General features: G+C 53.7%; 3 protein-coding genes across 5 annotated transcripts in view; 1 reads left to right on the forward strand and 2 right to left on the reverse strand.

Moving 5' to 3' along the window:
- The window catches only part of DNAJC11 (DnaJ heat shock protein family (Hsp40) member C11), a 37,142-nt gene extending 27,543 nt beyond the window's left edge, over positions 1–9,599 (forward strand). For both annotated transcript variants that reach the window (XM_080921374.1, XM_080921373.1), the window contains 9 exons: positions 1,707–1,896; positions 2,418–2,503; positions 2,834–2,950; positions 5,083–5,238; positions 6,092–6,161; positions 6,971–7,028; positions 7,139–7,281; positions 7,677–7,806; positions 8,483–9,599. In XM_080921374.1, the coding sequence (XP_080777500.1) occupies positions 1,707–1,896; positions 2,418–2,503; positions 2,834–2,950; positions 5,083–5,238; positions 6,092–6,161; positions 6,971–7,028; positions 7,139–7,281; positions 7,677–7,806; positions 8,483–8,508 (976 nt within the window). In that variant the 3' untranslated portion in view covers positions 8,509–9,599. The remainder of the gene's footprint in view (positions 1–1,706; positions 1,897–2,417; positions 2,504–2,833; positions 2,951–5,082; positions 5,239–6,091; positions 6,162–6,970; positions 7,029–7,138; positions 7,282–7,676; positions 7,807–8,482) is intronic.
- Positions 6,011–15,678, reverse strand: THAP3 (THAP domain containing 3). 2 transcript variants are annotated; one of them, XM_080921383.1, is made up of 4 exons: positions 15,566–15,678; positions 12,328–12,520; positions 11,068–11,169; positions 6,011–6,131 (listed from the first exon to the last, which is right to left on the reverse strand). In XM_080921383.1, the coding sequence occupies exons 1-4, from the start codon at positions 15,637–15,639 to the stop codon at positions 6,030–6,032; spliced, it is 471 nt and encodes a 156-aa protein (XP_080777509.1). In that variant the 5' UTR covers positions 15,640–15,678; the 3' UTR covers positions 6,011–6,029. The 2 variants fall into 2 exon arrangements, with proteins under 2 accessions (XP_080777509.1, XP_080777508.1); XM_080921382.1 differs by lacking the exon at positions 6,011–6,131 and adding an exon at positions 10,183–10,835.
- Positions 15,679–16,511: 833 nt separating this feature from the next.
- PHF13 (PHD finger protein 13) lies at positions 16,512–22,691 on the reverse strand. Its single transcript, XM_080921380.1, has 4 exons — positions 22,326–22,691; positions 20,544–20,645; positions 18,875–19,400; positions 16,512–18,584 (listed from the first exon to the last, which is right to left on the reverse strand). The coding sequence occupies exons 1-4, from the start codon at positions 22,362–22,364 to the stop codon at positions 18,358–18,360; spliced, it is 894 nt and encodes a 297-aa protein (XP_080777506.1). The 5' UTR covers positions 22,365–22,691; the 3' UTR covers positions 16,512–18,357.
- Positions 22,692–23,740: the final 1,049 nt, after the last annotated feature.

Raw genomic sequence — 23,740 nt, forward strand, 5'->3', positions numbered from 1 at the left:
ACTTCAGAAGCAGAGACAAGTGAATCTCTGTGAGTTTAAGGCCAGCCAGGGATAATCTGTCCTCGCTGGTGTAGAACATCTAGGTGATCCACGTCTCCCTCCAAGACTCCATGGCACTTCTAAACTCAGTCCTAAAATTTGCTGAGTAGAGCCAAGCAGACAGGAGAAAGATCAGAAGCTGAGGGCTATCCTCAGCTATTCATGGAGAGTTTGAGGCCATGGGACACAGAAGGCAGTGTCAGAACAAACAGAAAGTTGGTAAGATGAGGCTTACTGGTGTGTGATCCCCACCGCTGCAGGAGCATTACAGATTTGAGGCTGTGTGGACTTATGGACCCTGTCTTAAAAAAACAGGAAAGGCAAGCATGGTTGTAAATGCCTGTGGTCCCATCATTTGAGATGTAGATGCTGGGGTATCAGGAGTCCAAAGCCAGCCTGGGCTACACAGCATGTCAGACCCCAGAGCAGACTGCCCTGTGGAATGCTCTCTCTCTGTCCAGTGTCTGACTTGCTTATCTACCAGATTGTTTCCCTCTCTTTGGGACAGGATCAAACCCTAAGTCTGTGGTAAGCCTGGGGTTGCATTCCTGTGCCTCACTTTTCTGAGCTCTTGGGGCTCTAGCTGTCTCATTCTCTGCTGGGTCCCTAGCTCATGTTGGCTGAAGCAGAACATGGCTTGAGTTTCAGACAGATGACAGACATTGGGCTGGGTCCTGTGGCAACTGAGGAATTGGCTCTTTTAGTTGAGGGGAGCTCCTGGAAGGATCTATGAAGCAATAATGATTAAGGGTTAATGCTGGAGAGATGGCTCAGCAGGTAAGAGCACTGACTACTCTTCCAGAGGTCCTGAGTTCAATTCCCAGCAACCACATGGTGGCTCACAACCATCTGTAATGAGATCCAGTGCCGTCTTCTGGTGTGTCTGACAGCTACAGTGTACTCACATACATAAGATAAATAAATCTTTAGAACAGTTAGTGTATCATCACCTTTATGGTCCCAGAAAGAAGTGACTAGACTACTCAGTGAATGAGTGTTGAGATGCATCTGAACAGCGCTGTTGTCAGACTTCATCCTGCACTGTAGAAATACCTTCTTGAACCAGAAGGTGGAGCTGCTCTTCTCTACCGCAGACTTCAGGCTCCTTTCTGGAAAGCTGCCTTTCTGACTAGTTCACAGCAGGGGTGAATCTCAGGATCCTTTGGTCCCTTGGGCAGGTTTTAAAATTTGATGGTATCAACTGAAATGGCTCCGCAATTAGGAACATTTGTTGCTCTTGAGGAGGATCTCCGTTTGAGTCCTCAAACCCACATAGCAGCTCACAATTGTCTGTAACCCCAGTTCCAGAGGACTTTACAGGCACACGTGTGGCACACATAGGTGAGTATAGACAAAACATTCACACACAAAATATGTGTGTGTGTGTATACACACACGGTAGAGTTCCACCCATGACTCCGGACTCAGTCTGGCATGTGGGTGGGGCGATGATGTCACTTGGAGGCTGTCCGTGCTCGGGTTCAGCAGGATTGCCTTCTGATAGCTCAGAGCAAACATTTAGAGGCTCTAACGGTGAGCGACAGGAAGTGAGGTCCCCAGGAGGATTCTAGAAGACTCTGCTGCTGCTCTCCTGGCTTAGATGTTTGATAATGAGAAGACACGGTAGAGCTAAGTGACAGCTGGACCCTTTCTGTCTGTGTCCCCAGCTTTGTGACGACAAACTGTGCTCTGCAGTTTTCATCCCGTGGAATCCGGCCCGGCCTTACTACTGTCCTAGCTCGGAACCTGGACAAGAACACTGTAGGCTACCTGCAGTGGCGCTGGGGTATACAGTCGGCCATGAACACTAGCATCGTCCGGGACACCAAGACCTGCCACTTCACTGTGGCCTTGCAGGTGAGTAGAGGAGCTGCAGCCGGAGTCGAGGGAGGCGGCTCCTCACCCTCCTGCACCCTGAGGGGCAGCTCTGGGCACACTCAGCAGTGACCGGCCCCTGGTGTTGAAGGAGGATGTCTCAGGCACCCAGGTGGCTGTGTTCAGATCATTTTAAAAGTAAAGTAGCTTCACGTCTTCAAATCAGTATGGTACTCTGGGGGCGGGGCGTCTGAGAGCGAATGGCCTTTAGCTCCATGGGCTTGGTGCCGCCAGAGGTTTTTCATGAGAGTCTCATACACTGTACTCTTGACTAGACATGTCAGGCGTTTACAGTTCCTGTCTGGTGGATTTCGGAATAATACCATGTCACCCAATGGTGTCTCTGGTTCCTTATTTTGTGATGTGAGAATCTTACAGTGGCTGCTGGGAAATGTTCACATGTCTGAAGCTTCCTGCCTGCAGGTGCCCAGCCCGGGTAGGCAGCTAGGCATCATCTTCCACAGTGGTGAGGTTGACCCTACGTGCTTTACCCCTCTCCTCAGCTGGGGATTCCTCACTCGTTTGCACTGATCAGTTATCAGCACAAGTTCCAGGACGACGACCAGACTCGAGTGAAAGGGTCCCTCAAGTAAGTCTCAGCCTTGGTGGCACAGGGGTGAGCCAGCTCTGTGGAGGGCCTCAGGGTGGAGCTGTTGACCAGCAGCTGCCTGTCATTCTCACACATGTGATGTCCTGACTGCCTCTTGCTGGTTCAGTTTGCTGCTCTATAGCCAGCCCTGAGAGGCCCTACTGCAAGAGAACCTCCAGGGTACCCCAGAGCATGGCGGTATCTGCTCTTGTGCATGATGTGGATTGGGGAGGGAGGTATAGGGACTTAGCTCTGTTCTCAGGCACCTCACATGAGCGGGCTGGTGGGCAAGAGGGAAACCATGCCAGCAACTGTGTTCTGCACCCACAGGGCAGGCTTCTTTGGCACAATAGTGGAGTATGGAGCTGAGAGGAAGATCTCCCGACACAGTGTCTTGGGTGCAGCTGTGAGCATTGGCGTCCCTCAGGGTGTATCTCTCAAAGTCAAGTAAGTTGAGCCTGACCCTTGTTGACCAGGGCATGGGATTTAATTCTTGAGTATGCCATTGCTTCTATCTGAGCTATGTGAGCAGAGGTCAGGGGAACACAGACATGGCAGGAGTTCGAGGTGATATGTGACCACTGGGCCCTTACCTCACCAAGCCTGCAAAGTGCCACCATGGCATTGCAGTATCACCTTGTCTGACAGCATGCCAGCACATTCCCTTTGTCCATGGTGCTCAGTTCTTGAGTCATGCCATGTGAGTGCCCAGGGTTTGAATGTTTTGTTTGAATCAGTCTCACATACTCAGGTGCGTGCACTTAGCTTCCGGGTCTGCTCATCTGTTTATCACACTGCAGCTGCTGTCCTCCCCAGCCCGCCTGGAGGTGTAGCCTGTGGCCGCCTGGACATCTTCCTTTGCTCGCAGAGGGCAGCTGTCCTGTTCTTCTGCCTTGGTGTCAGCAGCTCTGCGGGAACTCAGGCCTTGTCTGTGTGGGTTCTTCCCACATGGACTGTGTTTTTTGTGCCTAACCCATGTCCCATGAATCTCAAGGGATGGCTTGGCTCTTTTTCCAAACTCCTCACCTCTAAAGCCCCATCTTGGCCTGCTTCCTTAAAATCTAGCACATACACACAGTGTCCTCTCACATCCATGGATAATCACATGTATGGACTTAAGCCAGCTGGGATCGGAATATTGAAGGAGGGTTACAGATCCAGATAATGCAGCATATAGCTGTTTATACAGCATTCATATTAGACACTTGAAGAAGCCAATGGACATGACAGTCATGTCTGCCTTCTGAGCATCAGCAGTCCTAGAAGATGACTGTCAACAAAATGCTTTCGAGGAGAGCTTGGTTTGCTCCCCAAAGCCCGTGGAGGCAGACCCGCTGGTGCCTGGGATTTGCTGGCCGCCAGCCTGTCCTGCTAGCCACCTTCCAGGCCAATGAAAAGTCTTGTCTAAGGGAAAGAAAGGGGAAGCAACTCCTTAGGAATGACACCTGACTTTGTCTCTGACCTCCATACAGGGATACCCACCCCCCAAAAATGTTCTGAGTACAAAAATTCTATAATTCAAGTTCCAATGAATCAAACTTCCCACTTCAGGCCTCTGCAGGTACTGCATGCAGCTGGTGCAGACATGGTGCAGGCAGAACCCTGCTGCACATGAATCAAATATGTTTTTATCTTATACACACATATATACTCACACACATACACACACTCACTAGTGAAGATGTGTAGGTTTGTGCAGAAACACTTCCATTTTACATCTCCGATGACTCCTGGGTTCCGGGAGTCAGGTTATGTGTACTCTAGCCCTCTGTCTGATCGAAAGCTCTGGTGAGCCACGGGGACAGCTTGGGCACTGGATTCGAGTTAGGCTTGGTCTGAGCACTTCTGCGAATTCCTGGGGAGAAGCTGTCACCTTGTGTTTCCTGTGATAATATTAAACTACCCAAACAATTTTTTAACAGATTTAGTTTTAATTGTGTGTATTTGTGGTTCTGTATGCACGTAAGTGCGGGGGGTACCCAGAGGCCCGAGCTGTCAGACCCCGGGCCTGAGCAGCTGCAAACCTCCAGCTGTGGTGCTGGATGTCCCTCACCCTTGACCTAAGTGTTAGAGTTCAGGTTTCCAAGTATTTGTGTGTGTGTTATAGGAATCTTGGAGGTAGGACTTAAATCTAAATGAGTTCAATTTTTTTATATGTAAACAGAGCTTTTCTGTGTCACCTTCTGTTAACTTGCTGTTTTGTTGACCATGTTTCAAGGAATGTGTAAGTCTGAGATTTCTCAGCATTGTTCTGTTCCTGTCACCTTCCTATTGGTAACATGTTCTTCCAACCGTTTCCTTTTTTTTTTTTTTTTTTTTTTTAAGACAGGGTCGCATTAGATAAACCATGCCAACCTCAAGCTCACAAAGCTCCAAGGGCCTCTGTGCCCCATTGCTAGGCTTGACGATGCACATCACCATGCCTAACTTGAATCCTTTGTAATGAACACATTTTACAACCCCATATACTCCGCTCCATCTCCCCAGGTTAACCCGGTGCCTCCCTGGGCTCTGGGGCTGTTTCCCTCTCCTCCCTGGAAGACCTGACCCATTCTGTGGGTTTCCTTGTGTCCTCGCAGGCTGAACAGGGCCAGTCAGACCTACTTCTTCCCCATCCACCTGACGGATCAGCTGCTCCCCAGCGCTGTGTTCTATGCCACCGTGGGGCCGCTGGTCATCTACTTGGCAGTACACCGGCTCATTATCAGACCGTACCTCAGGGCTCAGAAAGAGAAGTGAGTTTTACGTGGGAATCCCGCGCCTCCGTCTCGTCTAAACTGGAAAGAGAACTGGAAAAGTGTGACAAGTTAATGCCCAGAGAGTGCTTAGCATGCAACCTGGGTCCTGACAGGTACTAGTCAGCCAGCTGCCGCAGCCACAGGGAACTGTGCTCCCTCCCTGGCCAGCCAGTTTCTACTTTCAGAAGTGACTATCTCTGCTCTGTAAACTTGAGACTCTAAACAGGACCAGCAGAAGGGCCGTCTCCTAGACATGTCACCCTGTCACTGAGCTTGAAGTGGAATGGATTAGTTCTGTGCTACACAGAACAGCTGGCTTTGCAGTTTCTTGTAGGAAACCCTCTGAGCCAAAACTGAGTCTAAGCATCCCTCAAAAAATGGAGAGGCCCTTTGTTAAGCTCCGAATGCTATGTTTGAGAGGAGGAACAGGGCGCCCTTCTGGCTGTGACCCACCACAGCGTAGGGACCCAGTTCCTTGGATGTTTTAAGACCTAGAGCAGAGAATATGTTCCATCCGGTCTCTGACATGGCTGTGTGAGCTGACTTTGAGCCCTCGTATTTTGCTTTAGGAACAGATATTTATGTGCTTCCAAAGTAGTCTGAATCACCCCTGCTTGCCAGAGCTGTCTCCCAGGGAGACACCAGTTTAGGACTCCACGGAGGAGGTGGACAGGGAAGGCCATCTCAAGCTAAAGAAAGGTGCATAGTCCAGCCTGGGGTTGTTTTGGAAGTATCTTTTAAGTTCTAGAAGTAGAAATCCAATTCAGATCACAGACGGCACTCTGGGCTCAGTCGAGCAGGGGGCACAGTGGGCTTGCTGTAGAGTGACTTGTGGTTGCTTCTCTGAAAGGGAACTGGAAAAGCAGAGAGAGAACACAGCCAGTGACATCCTGCAGAAGAAGCAAGAGGCAGAGGCTGCGGTGAGTGTGCCACCACCGATACACAGAGCACAGGGCAAACCTGCACACCCTCTGGCCCATCCTTCTGAAGCTGCGTCTGTGACCCCGGACAGAGACCAGGGGCTTTACTTCACTGACAACCTCATTCACTCCTGAGCTTCCGTGTCAGAGGGGCATGCTCTGGAAACTGTAGTCTGTGCCTTGGGAGGGACACGAGCTCCAGAGTCCCAGCTCTGTAGCATGGCACACATTGCCTCGTTTTCTCCTCCTGTGTGCTACCTGTTATGTGATTTAATACCTGGGTGCCATGGGGTTCCTGTGACACAGGTGAGAGACCACATGACCCCATGCATGTCCCTAGGCAAATGTGCCTGTTTGGGGTAGCACACAGCCCTACCCAGCTCAATGGCTTCACAAAGAACACAGGTCCTTTTCAAGAAATGTAGGGGTCCAGCTGCTCTAATTTGAGGCATGTTCTAGATGACACCGTACTTCTTATGTAGCCCGGGTTAGCCTTTAGTTCATCACTATGAATCTTTTTATTCTTAAACATTGACCATGTTTTCAGTAATTTCTCATCCATCTCCTGCATGTACAAAATCACTGAGGAGAAAGAAAGGTACTGTCATTTCCATTGGTGTCATCAGGTGGGGTCAACTTTGTTAGGTGACTCCCCAACAATATCTTAGATAGGTCTCGGGGCTTCAGATTTGTGAAGCTGAGCCCACAGCATTAGCCCCTTTCCCTTCGGTTCTTGACTGGACGTCCTGACATGGACACGGCTGGATGCTTGCTGTGCTCTGACTAAAGCCCAGCGTCCTCTCTCTTAGGTTCGGCTGATGCAGGAATCTGTCCGGAGAATAATCGAAGCAGAGGAGTCCCGAATGGGTGAGGAGGCGCGCCCGCGCTGGGCTGCGCTGGGCAGGGCACTGGGGTTCTCAAATCGTCAGAGGGAAGTGGCAAGATGGCCTGTGTCAGCCCTGCTGCTCTGTGCCCAGGGCTGATCATCGTGAACGCCTGGTATGGAAAATTTGTCAATGACAAGAGCAGGAAGAATGAGAAGGTGAAGGTGATTGACGTGACCGTTCCCCTGCAGTGCCTGGTGAAGGACTCCAAGCTCATCCTCACAGAGGCCTCCAAGGTACAGCACAGGTCACCTTGGCCACCTGCTCCCAGGATCCAGATCCATGTGACAAGAACAGTCAGGCCTCAGTGCCTGAATAGCTTCTGTACAGGAGCCACTAAGCTGCCAAGTGGCAGCAAACATCTGGCAAAGCCTTCCTGGTGCTTGTGTTTCCTCTGCTGGGTTCAGAAAGAGGCTGTGGGCTCAGAAGTCACCTGTGTCCATGTCTGGCAGGCTTCAGGCTAGACTGAGAAAGGGGCTGGAGGACCAGTCTGGCACTACCTAAGTAAACTATAAAGTGTTCTTCCTTCACCAGCACCGATGTGTGTGTCCTCAGCGAGGTCACGCTCAGCTGGTGGTAGAGGGGATTGGTGTGGGGCTCAGGGCAGACCTGACCCTCTGCTTGTATGCAGGCCGGGCTGCCGGGGTTCTATGACCCATGTGTTGGGGAGGAAAAGAGCCTTCGAGTGCTGTACCAGTTCCGAGGCGTGCTCCACCAGGTTATGGTGCCTGACAGTGAGGCCCTGAGGATACCAAAGCAATGTGAGTAACTGCCTCTTGCTCTCTACACCCTCCCTGTGCAGGCAGGGTCACACTGACATCTGAGTATGAGGTGACAGCTACTGGGGTACCAAAGACAAAAATGCTTTGGCCCAGGGACTTGGCCTTGTCACATAAAGTTGGAGCACACTCTTGGCCAGGGGTGGGCCTCTGAGCACTCAGGAAGCTGAACTCTGTGGATTCCAGATGAGCCTGAGCTACATAGTCAAGCTCAGAAAAACAAGGCTAGACATGGCTCAGCAGTGCAGAGCATGTGTTGCTTTTGCAGAAAACAGGGTTAGTCTCCAGTGCCCACATGGTAGCTTACAACTATCTGTGACTCCGGTTTCAGATCTGATGCCCTCTTCTGACCATGGCACCAAGCATGCATGTGGTTTGTTCAGACAGAACACCACACACAAAAACTTTAAAAGGGGGTTGGGAGATGTAGCACCTGGCGTAGCTGCGAGTGGCAGTGTAGAGGTGCCACCTTTTTCCTGGGCACAGAAGCAGTTGCTTAAAGTTGAGTGTGGTGGGGCTCGGGGCAGGGGCCAGTGATCTCTGAGCTCCAGGCCAGCCAGGGCTAAAACCTCAGGAGCAGCAGAAGCAGGGGCGCAGAAGGCAGTGGAGGCAGCTTCCTTGGCCGTTGTCTTGTCTGACTTGTTCTTTTCTTTCTCAGCTCACAGGATCGATGCGGACGGGTAAACTGCTCGGGAACCTGAGAAAAAAAGAGGCTACGAAAACTTTTTCCTAGGAGGCTACAAATTTGGAAGCAGGGAAAACCCAGACATGAGATGTTTTTAGTTTATTTCTCCAGAAGGTGGCACTGTATCAATTATGTGAAGGGATATGCAGACAGCCTAGCTTCATGGTGCTGTGGGTAGGACTGAGGAGCCCCCTGGCCACACCACAGCACGGCCACGTCTTTCCTCAAGGATCATGTTCCTGGAGTGCGGGGCCTGCCTGAGCTGACTCTGAGGTCACACCCCCTTGGCCCTCCTCCTAAGTGGCTGTGCACAGCAGCTCATTCTGCCCTCACACGTGGGACTGCTCTTCCTTGAAGCCCACTGCTCATGGGAAACATGGAAAGAAAGGAAGGCATGTCGTGTGCTGCTCAGTAGACTTCCCACAAGCCACCTCTCTTCTGAAACGTCACTGAATGGACTGGAGAGGACTGCGGGTTTATAAAACTGCTTTTTATCTGTGAACAACAGCTTTGGAAACTAGTCTCTTTTCTTCCCACTTTTACAGAGCTTCTCAAATCATTCCTCCAGGCCCCAAGTGCACTGCCCAGGTACGCTGCCCACAGTGCTAAGAGAAGAGGCCCTGCTGCCAGTGGACCCTTCACCCCACACGAGACATCTGTCCTGCCTTCAGGACCCCCTCCCCTAGAGTGGTGTTGGAAGGAGGAGAGGACCTTTGTAAGGAGTGAGGCAGGCATGAGTCGGCCAGATCCAAGGCCGGCCCAGGCACCTGCACCTCCAGTGCGTGCCCAGCAGATGGCGCTGGTACCCGTCAGGCCTCACAGGGTCCCTTTAGGGAGTCTGTTCCCAGATACCTCTGGTACACACTTCCTGGATATCACTGCAGGCTCTGGCCCTGGCCCTGGAGCAGTAGCTGCTGAAGGCAAGCATTGCCTCAGCCACTCTCACAACCCTTCAGTTTTTAAAAGTTCCATTCTGGTTTTTTTTTTTTTTTTTTTTTGGGAGGATGTTTCGTTGCCCCACAGACCCATTGCATGAGCCCTGCCTCAGTGCCCTGTGGCTCCCTGGGCATTGCTGCCCCTTCTGTCTGAAGCTGACTGTGGCAGCACTGCCCAACAATAAAGCTGACCTAAAAGCTGAGGCTCTTTCTGTCCATCTGTGCGTGTTACCAAGGGACAGTCAGTTGGCACACACTGGGTTCCTTTTCCATCCCTGTGTTAGCTTAGACCACTGGCTGCAACCTGAAGTCATGCTAAGTGTCTAAGATACAGAACCTCATAAGGAAGTTAGACTTAAGGTGTTTGGGTTGACTCAGTCTGGCTATGTGGTTTGTTCTGGCCCCAAACTCCGGATCCTCCTGCATTGCACCTCTAGCCTTTGAGAGATACGTTCTGTGTGGACCAGAACTTTGCCTGTGTACTGTGTTTCCAGAGGTCTGAGGAGGGCATAGAGTCCCCAAGAGCTGGAGTTACAGGTGGTTATGGGGCTCTCCCGTAAATGCGACTGAACCTGGCTCCTCGGCAAGAGCAAACGCTCAACCACTGAGCCGTCTGTGTGAATGCAGCAGCCCTCACCCCACCTGTTTCCTCTAAGTCAGGTCTGTAGTCAAGGTAGTCTGTCCTTTATGGGGTAGAGAGTTCTAAGAAGCAAGGGGACAACCAAGTAACGGCCTATATAGAGACTTCAAAGGGTTTATTCCACATTCACACAAACCAGGCACAAAAGGAGTCACTCAAATACAGGCTGACTGGGACTCTGGCCCTGCCCACTATCACAATGGCTCCGGTGGGGATATAGCGAGGACCCCACAGGCTTTAGAATGACCACCTCTCCTTCGGGGAATATATGTGGACAGGGTTGCTGCCCGAGGCTGATGGCCTCAGCCCAGACCTCGGACTGTGCCTCTCACTCCCCGGTACTTGGGCCCCCACCTGACAACTGCCTGTCGTGGCATCCCATCCTGCCCAGCTCAAGGGGCCCTGCAGTATGAGCATTGAGTGGAAGCGTCTACATCCCAGAGCCTGTTCAGACTCAGCTTCCCTGTGTTGGCCGTCTGGCCCGTGGTCCCCTCTGTCCCCGCTGTCCCTCCCTGTAGGCTCTCAGGCGTCCACATGTCCTCCGCAGCAGCAGCCTCTGGGCTTTCAGGCACTTCCGAAGCCTCTTGTTTTCCTTCAACGTGAGGAAGAGTTTTTTTTTTAGGGTATCCAAGTCCGAAAGGGCATAGCTGTGATCAGACGGCTGTCCCAGAAGGGGCCTTTTCAACCCCAGGGGGCTGGCAGGGAGTCCAGCAGCCTCCGTGGCCTCCGTCACTTCTCTGTCTGGTAAGACCTGAGGAAGAGCCTTGTGTCCTCAGCAGGAAGGCATGAGCTGGGGCCACAGCTGCCCATCACCCTTTTGGTTCAGCCCCAGCCCATTTCCCCTTCGGAAATCCTGATGAGCTGTCATGTTGGTCAACCACCTATCCCGCTGCTCCTGTTGGGTCCTCTAGGGCACTGAGTTTCTTCATTTTGTTTGCAGTAAAATACATCCCTCTGAGACCACCTCGAACCCAGGGTCTTACCTGTTGCACAGGGCCTTCGGGGTTTGGAGGCTGAAGCTCTTCCCTTGTGGCGTCCATGTTCCTCCCTGAGCTGTCCCCACCAGCCCCCACCTCAGGGCAGACCTGGGAACAGCAGGCGGAGTCAGGCTGGCTGAGCTGGCCCACTCCAGCTCCTACAGCTGCTACTGTCCATCCCTGAGTAATCCCTGTGCCTCTGCACTCAGAGCCCGCTCCTCCCTCTCCCTCCCTCCCACCAAGTCCATGTGTCCAGCCTGTGGTCCACTGAGCTCTCACAGCAGGAGGAGGAGGAGGAAGCCTGAGGCTATAGCTTCCCTGAGGAAAGCACCCTGAACTCACAACCCTGCTGTCTTCAGGGAGTGTCCTCACCTTTCACCAGACTCAAGCTTGTGAGCCCTGCCTGACCAGGAAGCCGCACAGCACCCTGGGATGTGTGGAGAGCCCTGGTGCGCTCTCACCTCTCCCCCACACCAATTACAAGACAGCCCTGCTTCAGGCAGGACACAGTGGAACCTAAGGATGGGCCAGGTGGTGGCCTAAGGGTACCCAAGTCTCCTTGCTCAGCCTATAGTGGGGCACACCCAACAATACTGACAGGTCCCTTGGCGCCAAGGACCTGATGCATTTGCATCGCCCTGAAGCCAGGTAACTGCTCTCAATGGGCGTTTGCCCTAGAGCGCCATGCGATGGAAAGGTTCACAGCAGATCCACAGTCCCTGACCAGCAGTGACCACAGCGGCCATCTGCAGCTTCTCACCAATTCAATGTGGGGATCTGAGGACTGAAGTTAAACTGAGGATCTGAGCATGCTCAGACTTCTTTCCGCTCCTGGCCCTGCCTGTTCTCCCATCAGCACACTGAGAGCTGTCGGGCTGCCCTACCTCTACAGACATGGCCCAGGGCGCACTATGTGCTGCGGGCTGGAGTCGGGCAGTCCTCCTGCCTCTGCCTTCTAAGAGCTGAGATTACAGGCATGCAGCATCACAGCTGGCTTTCTTGTTCTGAGACAGAGTCTCATGTACCTCAGACTAGCCTCAGACCCCAAGGTTGACTATTTGATCTTCCTGCCTCTACCTCTGGAGTGCCATGATTGCACACAGCCCAGATTTAAGTAGTGTTAGGGATCAGACCCAGGGCTTCTTGTATGCTAGGCCAGCACTCAAACAACTGAGCTACATCCTCAGTCCAACACCACCTCCTTTCTAAGCTCTCCTCTGAACAACACACAACATCCACTGGCTGGATGTCAGGCCAGTGCCCTACCTGTGTGGGGTTCTGAAAAGCGAACACGGTGGGCACAGCATTGTGTTTCAGGTTCTTGCGGTTCCCGAAGGCGCTGAAACACTCAGGTCTGAAGTGTTCCGAGCAGATGACTGTGTGCTGCTTGGGCTTGAAGTCGGCCCTGCCAATGTTGAGCACCCACTCCCTCAGCAGCTCCGGGCGGCTGAACGGGAACCTGTGGGCACAGCACCCCGTGGCACGGCTTTGGAAACTCAGGAACCCACTGTTAGTCACGTTATCACCATGGCCTCTACCGACAAATATATATGAATCCCGGGCTCGTAAACGTGGGCAAAGGGCCCAAGGGAGCTACGCTTCCAAAGCACATGCCAGGAGCCACCTCTGGTCATTCGAGAGCTCCGCTTGCCAAGTCTCTGGTTTCCTGCCAGAAGGTGGCAGTGGACAGGACCAAGTCCCTGCACTTTAGGAGCCTGCACCTCAAACAGTAGCAAGGTTCATTGAGGTGGTTGGGCTGGGAGGGCAGGAGCAGGGGAAACAACAGGAAGAAGCCCTGTGGTAGTCAGGGCTGGCCAAAATGACATTTGAACAGACCCTGCAGCAAGTGCTGATAAGCCTGTGGCCTTTACAAAGGATAGGTGGGACAGAGACAAAGATGCTGGTCTAGCTGGGGCACCTGGAGGAAGAAGGACCACGTGGCACAGGGCTTCAGTTAGGGGTGGGGGCTTTACTGTAGGTTCTGGATGAAGAGAGAGATGAGCCAGCCAAGCAAAGAGCTGAGGACAGAGTAGGGCTCTGTGAGAGCACTGCCAGCTTAGCGAGCAACTTTCAGCCGCAATCCCAGCACTTGGAAGCTGAGGTAGGACCGACGTGAGTTCAAGGACAGCCTGTGTTACAGAATGAGATCCCGCATCAAAAACAAAACCAGCCAGGTAGTGGCGCACACCTTTAATCTCAGCACTCTGGGGCCAGAGGCAGGTGGATCTCTGAATTTGAGGCCAGCCTGGTCTACAGATCGAGCTCCAGGATGGCTGAGGCTGGATAGGGGAACTTGGAGGGGGGAGAGAAAGAAGGGTGGGAGGGAGGGAGGAAGGAGAAGAGGAGGAAGAAAAAAAAAAAAAAGAGAGGGCTGGAGAGATGGCTCAGAGGTTAAGAGCACTGGCTGCTTTTCCAGAGGTCCTCAGTTCAAATCCCAGCAACCACATGGTGGCTCACAATCATCTGTGATGGGATCTGACGCCCTCTTCTGGTGTGTCTGAGGACAGCTACAGTGTACTCACATGCAATAAATAATAATAATAATAATAATATAATAATAATAATAATAAAGAAAGAGAAAGAAAAGAAGGGGGAAGGAAAGGAAGAAAAAGCAAACACTAGATATCAAGGTCTGCCTGAGGATGATGAAAGGGGAAAAGAAGGAGCTTCCTGTCTCCATGTTTCCTTGGAGGAGGGTCCTCAAGGTGCTCTTCAGACCGGCAGAGCTCAGAGCACCCAGGCCTAGGATGTCCCTACCTGGGAGAACTCAGCACTGGGGAGAAGCCCATCTTAAACTGCCAGCACTGTGTAGGAAGGGGGAAAGATTCAGCTATGGAGACTGACAAGGGAGATCTGGGGCAAAGGTCAGGATGCACCCGGGGAGTCACATGGGAAGAGACCCAGCTGGTCAAAAGCTATTGAGAGTTCCCTTAAGGCAAAGCCAGGTGACTGGAACATACAAACAAGACAGAGTGGGGCAAGGTGGTGGACACCTGAAGGAGTCCAGCTCAAAGCCAACCAGGGCTACACAAGACTGGCCCTCTCAAATAAACAGAAGCAACACCGTCCTGAAGCAAAGACGAACAGAGTCAGGAGGCAGACGGGAGGGCACAGGAGACATGTCAAAATATGGGGTACACACAGATCAAAACTGTCCGCAGGAAGCCTACCAGGACGTGCAACACTTAAGTCTGGCAGTGATGGGACACTCCTTTAACCCAACACTCTGTGAGTTTGAGGTCAGCCTGGTCTACAGAGTGAGTTCCAGGACAGCCAGGGCTATATAGAGAAACCCTGTCTTGAAAAAACAAGATGTGGAGGTGTGGCTCCAAAGTAGAGTACCTGTCTGTCCACTACTCCTGAAGGCCCAAGCTCCATCCCCAATACCAGAGTAAAATAGAAAAGTCTCGAAGACATGGTACCTGCATCCTAGCATTAAGGGAATGGGGTATTTCTGAACGTTCAAAGCCAGTTTTGGCTACAGAATGAGCTCACTGAGTTCAGTCAGAACTACAGAAAAAGACCCTGTCTCAAAAGGAGGGGGGGAGGTGGCTATTAAGATAGGCTCCTGGCAAAATCCCTGTGGCCCCACAAAACAGGAAACAAAGTGTCCTTTGACCATGGCAAGAGCCGTGATGCTTCTACACACAAACTTAATTTAAAAAGAAAAAATGAGAGCGAACAGAGGTGTGTGTTTCCCTGGAGATACCTTACTGGTAACTACCCATGCAGCCACCCGGAGGCCCTTCAATGCAGAACAGACGTTCTGGTACGTGTTCAATGGAATACTATGCAGAAAAGAACTCAATGGTGCGTGTGGGGCAAGGACGACTCTGGCCCAAAGGAAGAAAAATACACCTGAGCTACAGCAATCCGGGCCACATGCAGGCTATCTCCCTGTAGGCAGACGAGAGAAGAGACTGCCTATGAGTGCCAGCAGCGTATTCTGTGGGCTGCCAACTGATGTGTGCATTTTTCTGTGGTTGCTACTCTTCAGTAGAAGCATTAACAGTGTGCTGGGGGCGGGGAGGGCGAGAACGCAGGGTGCGGGCTGCCTGGACGCAGGAACTCCTGGGGACACAGACATCGCTCGAAGCCGAGCCCTGGCTCTGCACGAATCGTGCTGGAAAAAAGGATCACGGGGCTGCAGGACGGGGGATCCATCACCTTCCCACAACCGAAGTCCCTGCCATGAGGCCGGGCCAGCCTGGAAGGACTCATTCCTCCAGGCCTCCCGCGAGGTGACGCAGGCGCCGAGGGGCCAGAGCAGGGACACAGCCAGACGCCACTCACACTCCTCTAGCTCGCACTGAGCACCTACTGTTTCCAGGCGAGGAGGGGGCGGCGGAGCTCAGGCTGTGAGGCCAAGCGCGGGAGCACCGCCGACGCCCGGCCCGTCCCCTCCCCGCAGCCCCGGTTCGCCTCGCCCGCAAACCCTGGGCCGCCCGGGCACTGAGGCCCGCGAGCGTTCCGTAGGGTCGGCTCCCAGTTTCCCATCCCTCACCGGTGAAAGGTGAGCTGCTTCCTACGGCTGCTGTAGCGGTTGCAGCACTGCCTGGCCGCACAAGACTTCGGCATCTCGAAGAAGGGCCCACTGCCCCTAAAAAAGATGGCGGCTCCGCGGCCTCGGGGGCGGAGCCTGAGGGGCGGGGTCTGCAGGCTCCGGGCTCTACAAGCTAGGCTTGCTCAGCTCCCCAAGTTAGGGCAGAGGAATAACCTCCTAGAACTTGTGCCCAAGTAACAACCTTGGAAACGGAGACTAAAAAAAAAAGCGTCGACTCTTAACTCACCTTATAGTTTATAGCTTCCAGGGCTGCTGGGCGGGGTGGAGGGGGCGGGGGCGGGAGGGGTTGGGTTTGTCAAATTAGAGACTCCTACAGAGCCTGACTGGCCTTGAACTCACTTCATCTCAGCCTCGCAGATAAGGTTTAGTTCCCACTTGACAAAAGATGCCTAGCACTAGACTCATCTCAAACTCGGATCCACCAGCCTCTGCTGGCCAAGGGATGGGATCAAAGGCGTGTGGCCAGATTAAAGGCATGCGGCCAATCTCAAATTTCCTAGAGCCCAAAGGCTTTGTGGTTTCGAAGGCTCCTGCAATTGGGGATTAAGGGGAAGGGGTGGCCAGAACACCCGAACAGACAAGTGTGACAGGAACTGAGGAATAGGGAAGCCTTTCAAAAGTACACACTGGGTCTAAGAGCTATGCGGATAAGTGGACCAGGGGTCACAGCTAAAGGCCATCATCAGTTCAGCCTTGACAGACCAACCCTCTGGCAAGTGACTGAGACCAGGTGTTCTTCAGTACAGAGCACTTAAGGTGACACAGGACCTCAAAGTAGCAATATCTTTATTTACAAAATATACAGTTTCACAGAAACAGCTTGCTTTATACACATAAACTTTATAATTACACAGAACATGTAAACGATATTGTGTCTGGCCTGGCAGAAGACAACGGGAAGGGTCTACTTGGGGATGACACCTTTCCCTCCCATTATCAGCCATCAGCCAGGAGCCCCTAGAGGGTCATGCCCAGTTTGCATAAGCAAGCTGACTGCAGCTGCCCAGCTCAACCTACCCCCAAACCAAGGTGTCTGACCTCCGACACCACCCACAGGGAAGGATCCCCTTAAAAACATAAAGCAAGCAAACAAAAACTGAGATGTCAGATGTATTCCAGAGGCATTGGATCTCTGAGCACAAGTAATGGCCAGCTCCACCGTTCCACAACAAAACCACACATATTCCTAAATGCACTTAAAAAAACACTACTGGAACTTTGGTTATTCTCAGGGTGAAGACACTGGACAAGAACTGTCACGGGGCAGGTCTTTGGCAAATTCCTGTAACTTGTCCTGGGTATTTGCCCCAGTCAGAGCCACACAAGAGCTTGGGGACAAGACTGTTTCTGTCATATCTCCTCTTTAGCAGAGCTCTCCCTTGAGGTCTGCACAACCAACAGCTCAGCCAATACTTCTCTGTACTTTAACATGAGCAACACGGGTTTAAAAAAGTTACTTTAACTGTAAGTGGAAAAGATGCTAAGACAAAAAACAAAACAAAAAAATCCTGATCAGCCAAATCACAGTCTACAGTCTGAGCTCCTTTGGTGCTTAAGATTTCATGGGAGAATGCTGGTGACCCTGCAAAGGTGCTCAGGAAGGGGAAGAAAGGTGAAAGGTGACACACTTGGCCACTCTGCTCTGCCTCATGTCTAACAAAGAACTCCTGTGATAAGCAGGTATGAAACACACCCACTGCTGTGCCAAACACTGCTGAGAAAGAACAGCCATTGGAAATGCTAGATGGAGAAGCACCACCCTCCTCCCCTGCCCCAGGACTACCATGTCCAGGAGCTGAGCCAGCTCTCAACTAGACCAGGTTCACAGCCTTGAAACCCTGAAAGCCGATGTTACAGCGCTAATTCCAACCCTTGCCTTGCCCAGGAACCCAGCAGGTCAGCCTGGATGCAAGGCAGAATGCCCGATTCTTCTCACCCATTATCAGAAGAACAGCACACAGGTTCCAAGGACAAGCTACTGGAGCAGCTTAAAAAGGAACGGCCTGCTCCCATAGCACAGCGCTGGGCACCCTAGGGCACTGAGAAATGGGCACCCAGTGGGACAGTGGCCAATACTTTGGGCTGTATCGTGGGGGGAAAATCCTTTGTTTTTTACATCGTGCAAAACAAGAAACTGAGTTATGAGCACAGAACACCTCCACCCCAACCTTCTCTGTGGAAAAGCAGCTACACATTATTCCTTTAAACAAACGGCGAAAACCAAAGAACCCCTCCACCCACGGCTCCTCTTGGGGACACCAGACCTCTCATAAAACAGCTCCCTTGCTTAGTAAGTACAACTGAGGCAGAAAGTGAGACCACAAAGGGGCGGACAACTTGGACGGCTGCTGTATAGACACTTGTGATAAAAGAGCAACACTGGAATAAACACAGCCAGGGAAACACAACACCTCCGCTCTGGAGCAGAGAGGAGACAGGACTGACAGCGAGCACCGGCGGGAACTAGCGAACAATGCCTGTGCACCCTGTTAGCAGAAGCAAACGTGGTGCTCAGTCTGCCTCCGAAACAGAGAACACAGCTGGAGCAGCAGCTCTGACCATTTTATCTGCTCACTAGCCATGTACAGTTCTATCTGGACGGCTTGTCCTTTGCTTAGGCACCTGAGTGGCAGGGTCTGCCCAAACCAGAGCTGGGAGTTCTGTGCTCAACTAAGGGAGGCCAGAGTCCAGGCCCTTCCAGTCCCGCCGCCTATCTCCTCAGTAGCTGCAGATCAGTCCAGAAAAAGCTTCCGGGAGCCCATTCGGGACCGGTTGGAACGACGGATATCGAACTTGGAGTCCCGGCACTTTTGGCAGACGAACACTTCCGGAACATTGGACTTGCGGATCTTTGCACAGGACAGGTGAATCCAGGTGTGACATTCGTTACACTCGATCATGGGGCGACCAGCAAAGGGTTTCATGCAGAAACAGGTGACAAGATCCCAGGAATCATCATCTGGAAGGAAATAAACAGTTGAGCGATGGGGACCTCCTGAGCCCTCTCCCCTGGGAACTGTACATCCAAGAGACACAGTGGCTAAGTGTGACAAGCCATCGCTCCACCTCTCACTCACCAGCTTCATCATTTCCCACCTGGGCTTGCAGAGCAATCTGGCTATATCCAGGAGCTCACACTCTTTTATGAGCACCTATCCTATCACCCTTCCTTCCACGTGTTCTCCTTCAAATCCTAAGTGCACTCTGGTCCCACCCTAGGGGCCTGGATTCTCTCCTCAAAACACTCACCTGAGTCCACCATGATGTCTTCATCATTGCCAGTGCTATCTTCATCTCGGAACACCACCTGCTTCCCCTGGCGGACGATAGTCCGTTTTCCTTCAGTTTTTATTTCTGTGACCTGATCGGGTGACACAGTGGTAGCACAAGAGCCACTTGAGGGAGTGTCAGAGTCCCAGCCTGAGCAGGGGTCAGCAGATGCCTGAGGAATATCCTGAATGGTGGGACTTGAGGGGGTCTCCACATATGAATCTGCAGCTTCCAGCTTCAGCAGGCTCCCCCTGTACCCCTCCTTCACAGGCATGTCGCTGTCCCTGCGCTTCCTCTTCTTCTTCTTCTTCAGTTTGTCAGTTTTCTTCCTGTCCAGCAGGTAGTTACTGGGCTTAGCTCTCTGCAAGAGGGAAGGCTGCAGGTGGCTGAAGCAGCGGTCGGGAACTGAAGAGGTAATGTCAGAGAAACCAGTGTCCCAGCCATCACTGTCAATGGTCCCGGCAGTGCTGTTGGCGGGGCTGGGGCTGCTCCTCAGGGGGAGCTCCTGAAATAGGATAACAAGAAATAGTTGGTAATTAGCCAGCCCCAAAAAATAGGAGCACCGCCCCCCAGGTCAGTCCTGCACTGAGCAAATACAACTGAACCCAGGGCTCCCACAGGGCTCAACCTCATTAGCATACTAATGTGACAGCAGACCACCTTACTGAACCCTCACCCCTGCCCCAGAGCCAGGACTAAGCTCATGGTTAAATATAGGGGTTCAGACCAGGGTGCAACTGCACACAAACACCTTCACAAATCCTACACAAAAACACCAGACACTTCCATAGTTTATTCTTCTCTCAGTAAGAATCCTCTCCATTTGTTCTTTCAACAAATACTTTGAGATCAAGTGAATAGAAGTTATTTCAAATGTTTGACCTTTAAAAAAAAACAACTGCAGGGCAGGAGACATGCCTTTAAGGGAAGACAGGTACATATGAGTTCAAGGCCAGCCTGGTCTACAGGACAGTGAAACCCTGTCTGGGGGTGAAAAGTAAAAACTGGAGGCATTCCAAAACTTTGCAAAATCTAAGTAGATAATGAGTGCCCCAAACAGCAGGCTAAGTGCTGCACTTGCAGCTGCGTGGTAAAGGATGCACTGCATAGCAAGTGAGACCTCACTCCCCACACCAGACTCAGGCAGCCTGAACCCCACAGCAGCCCTCTGCCCTTTCCCAACAACCAGGTAAAACCCGGATCCTATGGCAAGAAAATGTCCACAGAACTCTTCAAAGCAGAGGGAGAAATAACAGCACTGAGCTCTTATTTCTAAAGGCAGTCCATCCCAATACTGGCCCTTTAAAAAAAAAAAAAAAAAAAAAAGCAGACCCAACCAAGGTGTTTTCAAACACAGATTGTTTTCTACTTAGTTGTTGTTGTGGTTAATCTTTTCTTGAGATAGGGTCTCATTCTTAAGCCATGCTGGCTTGGATGTCCCCGTGTAGCCCATACTATCCTCAAACAAATCTCCCTCATCCTTCTGAGTAAGGGGATGACAAGAGTGACTGGAAATAAACATTAAGTTGTTAAATAAAAAAAGAAAAAAAAAGAAAAAAAAGTTAGATGCTTTCTAGACAAGCCTACTAAGGCTTTTGAAGTCATGTTGCCTGGGCTGAGCATCTGCTCCAAAACCTGTGATCCTTACCTCCTTCGGGTAGGGGATGTAGCCCGCATAGGCCAAGACGAAGGTACAGAATTTGTTGAAGTCCTCCACAGTCCGGCGCCTCTTACAAGTGGGGGAGTACTCCTGTTGAGGGGAACAAAGAGTCAGTGGAGGAGGCTCCCGCGGAGGGAACTGACCAAAACAAAGCAAGCTGCAACTTTTATTGCCAAGTCACAAAACACTGCAGGATTTAGTCTAGAAGCAAGATAAGGTAAATTGGGAGTCAAGAAACAACAGTTTTCTTAAGGTGGAAAGAGGAATTTTAAGATTCTGTGCCAAGAACACTGGAAACGGGCTAAGAGATAACAGTGGTCTATAGTCCACCTCTTGGCATTCGCCTTATCTGTTGGTCCCTGCAGGCCTATCAAGGGCTCCAAATTCTACATTTTTGCTACAGATTCCCCACTCTGAAAACAAACCGCAGCTGGGGCTCTAAACAGATACATTCTAAGTGATTTTAAAGATCAGCTACTTAAATCTCTCCTTGCTCTCTGAACCTGACTCTCTCCAGGCCAAGGCAGGGAGGGAGAGCCCAGCGTCCGTAGCTCAGGGGACACATCCGAACCCCAAGTCAGGGCAGGATGCCGGGACACCGAAGTGTCCCTCGGACTGAGTCAGAAGGAAAACATGGTTTGGTTTCGGTGCGCACATAAGACATAAGACCTATTCTGGAGCTCAGTGGACCATTCTCAACGGCCGCCACGCACCCTCCACAAAAAGGAATTTTTGTACCCGAGAAGGCGGAGCATCGAGGCTCCGGCGACATTCCCTGCGGTGACTCCCCGCACCTTGTCGCCACCCCCACCCGTGCTCAGGTGCTCCGCCAGTTGGGGGGGGCACTGGGCCGACCTCCGGAAGCCTCCCGCAAAGCCGCGCGCGACGCAGCACTTTCAAACACGGTCCCAACTTGCTCCAGCAGGCCGCTCGCTCCCGCCCCTCGGCCAGCCCCGCAGGCGACCGGCAACAGAGTCGGCCGCGCGCTCCCGGCACTCGGGCGACCACAGGGCGGTCCAACCGGGCCCCAACTCGGGAAAAACTTTAATTTCGCCCGAAGGAACATCGCGGGGGAGGGGGAGGAAGACCCGGGCCTCGGACAGGAGTGCGGGGCGGCGCCGCGGCGGTGGCCAGGGACCCGCCCTCCCTCCCGGAGCAGATGGCGCGCGCCGCCCGCCCGCGCAGGCCCCGGAAGGTGCGGGGCCCACCCGTGGGGTGCGGGACGCCCGCGGGACTCGAGTGGGTGTCCCGGCGCCGCGCAGGCCCCATCGCCTCCGGCCCGCAGCTGCGACACGGTGGACCCCCGGGGCCCCGCCCCGCCCCCGCCGCACACCCCGCACCGCGACCCCAGCCCTGAGGCGCTGCGCGGGGGCCGCTCCCCGGAAGGAGGGGGAGGGGCGGGCGCGGGAGACCGGCCTCAGACTACGGACCCCCCGGACGCGGGCGCCGTGGGGGCGGGGCGCGGCCTGGCCGGTGGAGGGGGTGGCAGGACCGCGCGCGTAGCCGTTCCGAGGGGGCCGGGCCGCACCGGGGAAGTGGGGAGGAGACCCCGCGAGCCCGAGCCGGGGCGGCGGAGGGCCATGTCCTCGGGGCGGAGGGTGGGCGCGGCGCCCGGAGGACCGGCGGGGAGCAAAGGCGCGGGCCCGAGCTGGGGGCGCCGGGCGAACGTGGGGGAGGGAGGCCGGGCTCGAGACGGCTTCCCGGGGTCCCGCTCGACCCGGAGTGCAGCGAAGGCCGGGGAGGGGGCGGCGAGGCGAAGCTCCTACTCACCTCAGGGTGGAAGGCGGCGGCGCAGGAGTCGGAGTCCATATTCCGGGTGGGGGGCGGCGGCTGTGGGAGTGCCGAGGCCGGAGTGCTGGAGCGGGCCCACGGGACACTCAGGGCCAGGGGGGGCTCCGGCTCCGCGCAGGGCGAGGGCGGACCCGGCCGGGGAGGGGTCTCCCGGGCTGGAGGTGACGGGGGTTTCGGTGTGTCGCGTCCCAGGCTCGATGATCCCAAACTGGAGTCTTCACAGCGGACTGAAAGGAGGATGCAGCTCCCACGTCCGGCGCTGTGGAGAAGCGGGAGAGACACTGTGGGGGGCGGCGGCGGCGACAGCGAGCGGGAACCCGACCGGCTCCCCGACCTGACGCCCAGTTCGGCTCGTGTCTCGGGAGGGAGGGCGGGAGCGCTGCGAGGGTCGTCGGGAACTGTAGTCCAGGTTGGCTATACTTCGTCATGTGGGGGTGTGGCCCGCTCGGCGCGCAGCATTATGGGAGTGGTAGTCCTTAGCGGTGTACCGCGGTGTCTAGTGACTGTCTGAGAACTCCAACTCCCAGGAGGCGCTGCGGCAGCGGACGAATGCGGAGGCGGTGCTGACAAGACTCGGGAGCCTCAGAGCGGGGGAGGTGCGGGGGCTCCCACCGCCCGACTGGTGGGGGAGGGGCGGCAGCCCGAGAGCTACGCGGGGCGGGGTCAAGCAGCGGCCTGGGTCTCTGAGGGCGGTGGCCCGGGCTCCGCTTTCTCCCGTGGGGCCTCAGCTTCGGCCTTTGTGGGGCGGGGGTGTCCCGGCTACTAGGGCAGGATGGGGGCGGACCGCTGACGTCCGCGAGGGCGGAGCGCACTTGTTTTCGCGGCCGCGGGCGTTTAGCTTTAGGTTCCAGGCGACGGTGGCGTTGGGCCTGACGGGGTCACTTGTGGGGGTGCCCGGTGCTGGCAGCGGAAGATAGAACCGAACTCCGGGACAGCGCAGCACCGCCACACACGCACCGGCTTCAGTTCGCTTTTTGTTTCTCACCTCGCCGTCCTCAGGGCTGCGGCGACGGGAAACGCCGCGCCTCCCGAGTTTCGCTTTTCCTGGGATCCGAGGCGGCCGGTGCGGGGAAACGCGAGAGCTGCGTGGTGCCCGCCGTGACTCCGAGGGTTGAGTGGGCAGTGGTCTCCCGTGGGTGTGGAAGATCGACTCGGAACGCTTAGCGGAGTGCCTTGGGGACATTACCGTAAGGCTGCTACTGTTATTTTAACGTTAGTAGTCGTTTAGAGGGAAAAATGTACGTACGTAAAATACACATTCCGTACTATACCTGATAACTTTAAAAACTGTCAAAGGAGCGACAAGATTTTAAATTCGAATGAGAAAACATTCTGACGCATCCGAAAAGAGTATATTTGAGAGCCTGGGTGTGAACAGGTTTATCAGTGAATAT

This window comes from Micromys minutus (assembly GCF_963924665.1).
Source record: "Micromys minutus genome assembly, chromosome: 9".
In the NCBI taxonomy this organism is placed as follows: Eukaryota; Metazoa; Chordata; class Mammalia; order Rodentia; family Muridae; genus Micromys; species Micromys minutus.